At 45.9% G+C, this 9070-nt stretch overlaps 1 protein-coding gene across 1 annotated transcript in view; it reads right to left on the bottom strand.

Moving 5' to 3' along the window:
* Window positions 1-239: 239 nt before the first annotated feature.
* Window positions 240-9070, bottom strand: part of MTHFR (methylenetetrahydrofolate reductase) — a 9315-nt gene continuing 484 nt past the window's right edge. Inside the window, exons 2-11 of the mRNA XM_005427469.2 lie at window positions 7959-8197; window positions 7565-7675; window positions 7206-7399; window positions 6492-6742; window positions 5043-5177; window positions 4017-4197; window positions 3444-3626; window positions 2035-2136; window positions 1697-1816; window positions 240-1085 (exon numbers count right to left, since the gene is read on the bottom strand). Of these exons, the coding sequence (XP_005427526.2) occupies window positions 888-1085; window positions 1697-1816; window positions 2035-2136; window positions 3444-3626; window positions 4017-4197; window positions 5043-5177; window positions 6492-6742; window positions 7206-7399; window positions 7565-7675; window positions 7959-8197 (1714 nt within the window). The 3' untranslated portion in view covers window positions 240-887. The remainder of the gene's footprint in view (window positions 1086-1696; window positions 1817-2034; window positions 2137-3443; window positions 3627-4016; window positions 4198-5042; window positions 5178-6491; window positions 6743-7205; window positions 7400-7564; window positions 7676-7958; window positions 8198-9070) is intronic.

The following is a 9070-nucleotide window of genomic DNA, read 5'->3' as shown; positions in this document are numbered from 1 at the left end:
AGAATACCTGACCTTGCAGAATTGAGCTAAATAGTGTAAATCCTAGAATTTACCAAAAGTAACCAGCTACACTTTCTCCACTCTACTATGGAACTTGGGTCACACTCAGGACACACTTTGAAAGTGAAGGCAGAACTGCCCCAGAAACAATTGATTTTCTTAAAGTTTTCCCTTGTGCCAGGTGGTTAATTAGCAAACAACATGAGTCTCTGCTAGAGCATGGCCTAATAAAAGAGACATTTGTATGCATATATTTTATTGTATGTAATCTAGGAAATAGTATGATTCCTACTTAGTCTTATCCAAATGGAAATTCCCATAGTCCTATTAAAAAGAAAACAGGAAATACAATACAAGGAGAAAAGTTAGGAATAAAATTTGAACCTTCTTCTGGAGTGAGTGCAAAAGTGCCTGATGATCAACTGTGAAATATATTATAAGAGTGCAATATAAAAGCAATTTGACCTTCTTTTCCAGGTTGGTAACTGCTGATATAATCCCCTTGCATAGGTACAGCTGACAGGAGTGTTTCTGTTCCCCTGCCAGCATTTCTGGCACAGGAAAGTTACCAGAGGGGAAAGTTACCAGAATCTGGTGTCCTTCAGTTACTGTAATTAGCTTAACCATGATTAGCAGCACTTCATCCTGCAGACCCTGGCCTTTAGGCTTAGTCTTGAGCCTCGGCTCAGAGGTTCAGGTAGTTCTGGCTAGTGTTCAGTGAGAATGGCTCAGGCAGCCTTTGTGTGGGGAGAGAGGAGCACAAAGTGTGGGTAGATCAGAGCACCACCCTGGTCACGGTGTGGGAGTGTGTTCATTGTCAACACAGGAGCTGCTGCCTTCCCCGAAGTCAGTGGATGGGAGGAGGAAGTAAGAGATTAGAAGAATTTTCACTGCTGAGGTGGAGAGTTCAACAGCTCAAAAGTATCCTCCACGACCTGCCAGAGGCAGTTTTCTAGTGGGAAGTCATTGTCCACCAGGTTGACCAAGTAATAGTTGTCATGGATGTACTGGATGATCATGCGGGAGGGCGATTCCTCTTCATAGAGCTTGGCCCACTGCTCAATCCACAGTGCAAAGGCCTCATCCTGCCACAGGAACAACAAAAATTGGCAGTTGTGAGACATCTTCATGTTATTTAATTTAGGTACGTGTGTTACACATGACTGGCCAGACTGTGGCTTGTTTCTTCACAGTACAAATGGCAAGAGTTGAGCAAGGAGCTTTTGCTTTCCAGTCAGCAGAAAGTGCTCAGAGCTGAAAGGAGACACACTGCAGTACAATGGATGGCTCAGTGCTGCCCCTGTATGTGTAAGAGGGGAGGAAGAGCCACTGTCCACCTTCTTTTCCAGTTTGGTAACTGCTGATATAATCCCCTTGCATAGGTACAGCTGACAGGAGTGTTTCTGTTCCCCTGCCAGCATTTCTGGCACAGGAAAGTTACCAGAGGGGAAAATTATCAGAATCTCGTGTTCTTCTGAGGCCTGGTACAGTAACAGTAGCAGCTCTCAGTCCCTGTTACTGGGTGCTTTGTGTCTGGCAACAGCTCTAGAGCTAAGGGAGCAGGAGGAGCAAGACCTCTGCAAGCCAATATAGCAACAGCCCTCAACTATGAGAAGTGTCAGAGACTAAAACTAAACCAGACACTCTGAATTTCCAGGGCATCACAGCAATGTATCCAACAGAAGGCAGGACTCACCTTCCAGGAGAGGAAGCTCACAGGATCCACTACAGTGGGCTGGATGATCTCCCTGCCTGGGAAGATGCCCCAGGTGACAGCATTGGGTTGCAGATCTGGAGCATTGGTGATATTCTCACCCTGACACAAAGAAAGGAAAACCTTTCTGAAGAAACTGCTGGAGGAGAGGACTGAGTTAGTTGGAAAAAGTGTATTTACCCTCTCCTTGTTTAGGGACAAGACAGCTGCTGCACACCACAGCTGATGTGCTTTATTTTCCCTTCCTTTCATCAGCCCTCATATTTGGTATTTGTCTCTCTCCCAAGGTGGTGAAAGTGTCCTGTGAATAATGGCCTTACCTTGACATTGACAATATGGTAGTTCACTCTCAACTCATACTTCCTCAGCACTTTGAGCAGTGCCCTGACAATTTCACTGGAGGTGAAGAACTCTAGGTATGCCTGCAGGGAGGGATGGAGAAGGAGGAAGAGAATCAGAGCCTTAAATCACAACAGAACTGGACAAATGCAGGTAAACAATGATATTTGTAGAGTCTGGGCTGCCTTGTATGTTCATCCCCAGAAACACACACTGATTTACTCTTGCTCGAGCCTCTGTAGTAAGTGAGCTGTAAATAACTGGGGAGAACAGAGGGGACAGCCCAGGAACAGTGCACTGAAGAAAGCTGCACGCTGCCTGTTTGTCATCCAGGTAAGTCCATGAGCAGGAACAAACTCCAGTGTTACCACAACTGCTGCACAAGGAAGCTTGGAAGAAGCCTGAGCTTAATCTTCATTTTAGAGCAGTGTCTTGCCAAGGCAGCCCAGCCTGGTGAGAGCAGAACTCTGGGGTCTCAGCTGGCCTCTCCCAAGCACCACTCCCTGTCCTCATCTTTTGTTCACAATTCTCCCTGTGTGCTTATATAACCAAATTCTGTGCTTGGCTGCTCCCAACAACTGCTTCCCCTCCCCCAATTTCCTGGCAATTGCGTGAGATGATGGATTTCCCTCACCTCAGGGGAATTTCTTCCTTTGAAAACATAAATGCATTTGCCATCTGCTGGTCTCTGGTTTTACTGGTTTGGATCCCTTTTGAACAAGGATGCTTTGTCTTCCAGTAGGAGCTACTTGCCTGGCATTTACCTTGATGGGATATTCCTATCACAGCTAAGGCTCTAGGGCCAGAAATGCCTGACAAGGGGAGAGAAGCATGGCACGCATGACTGTTTGCAGGCCAGGGTAGGAACTGTGACCATTGTCTAAACAGCAAAGCACAGTGCATGGGCTGGGGGCAACTGTGGAGAACTCTGACATACAGAGGGACAGAGGCAATTTTAAAATATCTATTTATCACCATGAGATGCTGGGTGGTAGAGATACTACCTCATTGATTCCCATTGTGTGAAAAATCTGGGTGCTTTGTGCATCACTGAATCAGATGCAGGGGGCAGGCACATGTGTATATATAAAATGTCACAGCCCTGCTCTAGAAATAAGTTACCAATCATTACTTGCTGAGAATAAAACCACGAAACTCTAGAGGTGTTCAGTAGATGTTTTGAAGTGGGGGAAAATAGCTGTGAAGTCAGCTGTAGAGATGGCATTATGGCTCTTAAGACACCAAAGGAGCTTTGTCTTATCTCACCAAGAATGCAATAAGATAAGGTGCAGACAGAAAGATTATGTGGATGTAAGGCTGGGACCTCCCAGCCTAACAGAGACCAAAGTAGGTCCAACTCTTTGCTGCCTAGCCCAGAGTTATACAGTACCTTTTGGAAAACATAACCTCCACTGGGCCCCCAGCCCACAATGGGGTCTGTGGATGGTTTGCCATTGATGTTTGGCTGGGAGTTGATGGTCAGGATTCCTCGTCTGTTGACCTTCTCCAGCTGGTCCTTCAGGAGGTTGGTTTCAGTAGCAAGAGGGTCGTCATTCCAAGGCATACACGTGACCTGCCATGAGGAGAAAGGATGGCTCACCATGGATCTAACAACCCTTGGATTTCCATCTGGGTGTTGAGGTAACTCAGCAGTGCCTTAACAGTCTCAAACACACCTGCTTCAGGAGGGAACTCCCAGGTTTGGTTCAAGGGTTAGCATATGCACAACTCTAAGAATGACTGCTGAAGTCCATCAATACTGGTCCTGTCATACTGTAGCAGCTTTTCTTTTATGCTGAGCCTTAGCTCTGGCTGTTGGACCCCCTTCAACCAATGTGCCAGGAAATCCTTTTGGATAGAAAAGTGCTAATTCTTCTTTAGAAAAACAATGTGGTACCAGGAACAAGAGGAAAATGTGCACTACTGTTTGTGCCAAAATGACCATCCCTTCCTGGCCTCTCACCTTGTACCCATTCCTGTTGGGTTCTCCAGTGATGTAACATGTGAACACCTCAAAGACACTTTCCTCACTAGTCAGTTCTTCTCCCCACATCTTCAGAAGCTCCTCACGGGGAGACTTGCTCTTCAGATAGAAGAGGTAATAGTCCTTCAGTTCCCCAAAAGCTGGAGAGGAGGAGTTACCCCTGTAAGGGGAGAAGACACAGACCTGAAATTACTGAGCTGATTTGGTGATGCAGGAAGAGAGCCAAGCAGCAAGAGAAGTACACAACAAAACCCACCTTGACACCAAAAGTCTCAACATCCTGGTGCTACTCACCTCACCTCACCCAAATCCAAGCAACAGGGGACCACTTTGGTAAAGCTACTTCAGGTGTGCCTGGGACATCAGGCTTTCCTACCACAGCTCTGCCTTCCTACACATTGTGGAAACCCAGGGCACTGGGAATATTTCTCTGTCTGCTCTGGGGTGCCCTGACCCCCAGGGGAGCACTGACTCTGACCCTCATTCATGGAGAAAGTTTCCCACACTTCAACATAGACTGGAACCCACAAAAGTGTGAAATAGATTCTAGAGAGTAGTGTAGGTGCATCACTTGGTGAGAAATTGAGGTTTTGGGATTTTTAGTGTGTTGTGGATGGCAGCAAGATGCAGGGCACAGGGTGTTGTCCTGGGTTTCTTCTTCATGCTTCTTCTTCCTCCTTCTCCATGGGTTTGGGTGGCATTTTGTAATTAGGCTAAAAAGTCTTCATTGCACAAGCTCTTTGGGATCAGTTATTGGGTTAAAAGGGAAATAATCCAGGTGTCAGCTCTTAATTGGACAGTTTAGTCTGAAAAGCCCTTGTACCAAGAGACTGTTGGCCATTTTGTGCCTTCTAATGAAAAGCTGCCCAACTCACAGCAGTGAGACTGTTTTACTGATAAGAAATAATAAACACCTGAGTGTGAACATGAACTACTGTCTCAGTGCCTTCAATCCAGACCCAGAGACACCCACCACTGGGACCCCCACAGCAGGTGCCAGCTTACCATCGGCCATTGGGGAAGTCATCCCACTCCTGGGTTCTGTAGATGTAACTCTTTGGCCTGGAGGCCCAGAAGATTGGCCGCACATCCTCCACTCTCCTCTTGGGGTGAGCACTGACTGCCCAGGGCAGAGGCCGCCTGCAGGGGTATGGAATTAAATACCATGAGCAGATGTTAACACAGTTCCTCTGCTGACTTTCCATTAAAGGCTGGAAGCCTTTCCCGTGGTGCAATTTGCCCCTGAGGAGAAGTAACAGGGGCTGAGAAGAGTTCTGGTTGTCAAGAAGTAAGACAGAAAACTGTTCTTCCTTTATGGAAAATATTTCCTACTCAGTTCCCTCACAGGATGCTCAGGAGGGTCTATTTAATGTTAAGGTACAGCACTGACCTGAAAGTGGAAAAGGTAAGGGCAAAGCACTATGGGAAACTACTTCAAGGAAAAATAAAAAACAGCTGTCAATTTTCCTTTGCTTCTTCCTGTCTGTGTTGAAGCCTGTGGACTCAGAGAGAAGTCCACATGCCCCTTCTCAGCTGCAGAGAACCCTAGAAATCCACAGTGGGAGCATACCCCTAGCCTGTAAGGACTTGTGATGGTCATCAAAAACATGCTTCTTCCAAGTGGCAGCTCTAAGCTCTGGATTTTTCAAGTCCCACAATGCCTGCTTTAAAGCTACTTGACTAAAACAAATTCCTCCTTCGGCTGTCTCCTCTATTCCTCCCAGCTTTTGTTGGAGATCTGCAGGAAGGGTGAACTAATAAATGCAAAAGGTGATAAAAGAAAAGAAAAAAGGAGAAAAGGAGAGTAGAGGTATTGACCCATCCCAGGCAGTGTTGTTGTGAGGGTCCCCAGGACAAGGTGAGAGATGAGAATTGACTCCAAGTTCTCAGAAGGCTGATATATTATATTGTATATATAATATATATTATATTATATATTTTGTATTCTATATAATTCTATATATTATATTATTATATTTTATTATATTATTATATTTTATTATTTCTATATATTATATTATTATATTGTATTACATTCTTATAGTTTATTATACTATAATAATGTATGAAAAATATATACTAAAACTATACTGGAGAAAGAGAAAGGAGACATCAGAAGGCTAGACAAGAGTGATAATATAAAATCCGTGACAGACTCAGAGTCCAATACAGCTGGCTGTGATTGGCCATTAATTAAAAACAATTCACATGGAACCAATCAAAGATGCACCTGTTGGTAAGCAACCTCCAAACCACATTCCAAACAATCAGATGATTATTGTTTACATTTCTTTCCTGAGGCTTCTCATCTTCTCAGGAGAACAATCCTGGCGAAGGGATTTTTCAGAAAATATCATGGTGACACCCATCCATTATTTGTACTTTCAGTAGACAGGATGGATGGACAGATGGACAGAAAAGTGCAACTAACAGAAGCCAAGACATTGTGCTCACCTTGGGTCCTCGTTCCATATGCCCAGGCGCTTCAGGACCTCGGTGGTGGCCACCTCCCGGTTGAGGGTGTAGAAGTGGAGCCCGTGCACCATCCCACTGTCCAGCAGCTCCCGGCACATGGACACTGCCAGCTCCACCCCGTAGTTCCGGATGGCTGCGTCGTTGTCCTTGATGGGTTCAATCACATCTTTGATTTCCTGGGGCACTTCCAGCTTGGAGAGCTTCACCAGCTGGCGCAGGGAGTGGTAACCCTGGATGAAAATGCAGATTATCATTTTACCAAGACCCTTTTTTGCCATCCCACTAACAAAGGTACTCTATCATGATTTTTGTGGCAGGAGATTTAGAACTGGGGCTCCTGGAATCAACTCCCAGGCCTCATCTCTAGGATGGTAACAGAGTCCAGGTCATGTCACTTTACTATTTGTGCCCACATCCTTGCCTGAGCCTAGCATACTGAGTGATCTCAAGACTTGCAGGCCGTTGTCCTTTGTATCCCTTTTTGCCATATGGGCACAAGAAACCTTTTCAGCTTGTTATTAGCTGGCTAAGAGTTTAATTTGGGATACCACCGACAGATTTATTACATTCAGCAGTCTCTCTTCCCTGAAATTTTGTGGAGGATATTTACAGACTTCTCTCAGGCCCTGACCCACAAATACCTAACATCCTAAATCCTTATTCCCACCCTAAATCCAAATTACTGGATTTCACCTGTATAGGGAAGATGCCAGGAATAATGGGGCAGGTAATGCCAATGGCTTGACAATCCTTCATGAACTTGAGAAAGGTTTCTGGTCGGAAGAAAAGCTGTGTAATGATGAAGTCTGCTCCAGCATAGACTTTCTCCTTCAGGTGCCTCAGGTCTGCCTCATAGCTCTCTGCTTCAGGATGACCCTTGGGGTAGCCTTTGGGGAGAAGGGGAAAAAAATGAAAAATGGTGGTCAGGACAACATGCAGAAATTAGGAAGTATCCAATCTGATTGTACGGTCACAGCCCAGGTCCAGGGAGGGACTGCTGAGCTGATTTCCCTGTCACAGACCCTGCACACTCTGCAATAGAAGGCATTTACCTGCCACACAGATGTCGAAGTAATCATCAAATTCATTGCGAATATGCTTAACCAGATCAACAGCATAGTTGAAACCATCTACTTCTTCCTCCCATTCCTCACCAGCAGGATCTGAAAAGAAAACAAATCCACAGCTCTCTCCAACTGTTTGCTGAACTCAGATCGGGTAGTTCTGTAAAAACCTGGTATCAAAAGGAAGACAGGTGAACTCCCAAATCTGCAGTTTTACCTATGGACTGGTTTTGTCTGCCCTTGAGCTGAAGGCATTGCTAACAAAGGGCTCTGCATTTCATTCCTGCAGAAGGAGCCCCTAAATCTTCTCTGGTTTTACTCTGGAATTGGACACAGCAGCAGCACAGCCTCTGCACTAACATCACAGGACAGAAGGATTCACCTCCACGCAGCGCCATGATGTTCTTCAGCCCGAGCCTCTTGGCCTTCTGCAGGTGCCCTGTGATGTCATCCTTGCTCTGGTTGCAGCATGTCATGTGCAGGATGGTCTCCAGGCCACAGTAGTTAACTGCAGTGTAAGCAATAATCATGGAAGAGGTCTCCTTGTCGGATCCTGGGTCCCCTGCAGGGTGCCACGTCACATCGATGAAGAGGGGACCACCTGCTCCCATGTGGTCAAACCTGTGGGGTTTAAAGCTGTGTTAGCCTACACCAGATAGCCAAATCCCCTCCCTGTGCCTTGAGTATCCTGCTCACTGCTAGAATGCCAGCAGCAGGCAGAGAGAGCTTGGATGACAGCAACAGGATAGACCACTAAAGTGTTGCACTAAGAGTTTAGCAAGTGGCTGATGTAAATCAGGAAAGCCACCCTTGAAGGCTGTAGGGGGAACAGCTTACAATTTCATAGCAGAAAAGGCAATGGAGGTGTTCTCTGTACAACAGACTCTCTCCCTGCATGCTCTGATAGACTGATACAGCTTCTGACAGACAGCAATGCAAGTCCCTTTCCTTTTGGGATAGGACACTATGCTGCAGCCCTCTGTTGCCAGCTTGAGCTGTAGAGGCCACAAGGCTTCCCTAACTTGTCTCTCTCCTGCTCCAAGGTGAACAGGCCCTTCTGTTCAACGTATGGCATTGGCTTATAGCAGTTATAAAAAGAATTATGAAATACCCTTTTCTCCTCCAGGTTAAGTCCATGGTGGCTCCTGGGGCTCCAGAGTAACTCCTAGCTCTGCTGTGACCTATCAGCTTTCATTTAGCATGTAGATGTGGATATGTATGTCAGAGGCTAAAACTGTAGTACAGAGGCACAAATCATAGTGGCTGGATGAATATTGAAAGGAAATGGGAATCTGTTTCAGAAATTTTGGCACACTGTCCATCAAGGAATATTTTCTGCTTTTACTAGGTACTTTTCTGCCCCAGCATTATGCTTCAGACCCAGAATGTGACATTGGGGTTACTCTATCTTCCCAGGGCATGGGAGTGGGGAAACAACCTGGCCCCTCAGCAATCCCACCGTGACACTTAACTCTTCAGGGCCTCCAAGGAAGA

Source organism: Geospiza fortis, unplaced genomic scaffold (assembly GCF_000277835.1).
Source record: "Geospiza fortis unplaced genomic scaffold, GeoFor_1.0 scaffold132, whole genome shotgun sequence".
Classification (NCBI taxonomy): domain Eukaryota; kingdom Metazoa; phylum Chordata; class Aves; order Passeriformes; family Thraupidae; genus Geospiza; species Geospiza fortis.
Note: the sequence above shows the minus strand (reverse complement) of the source record. Positions and strands in the feature narration are given on the sequence as shown.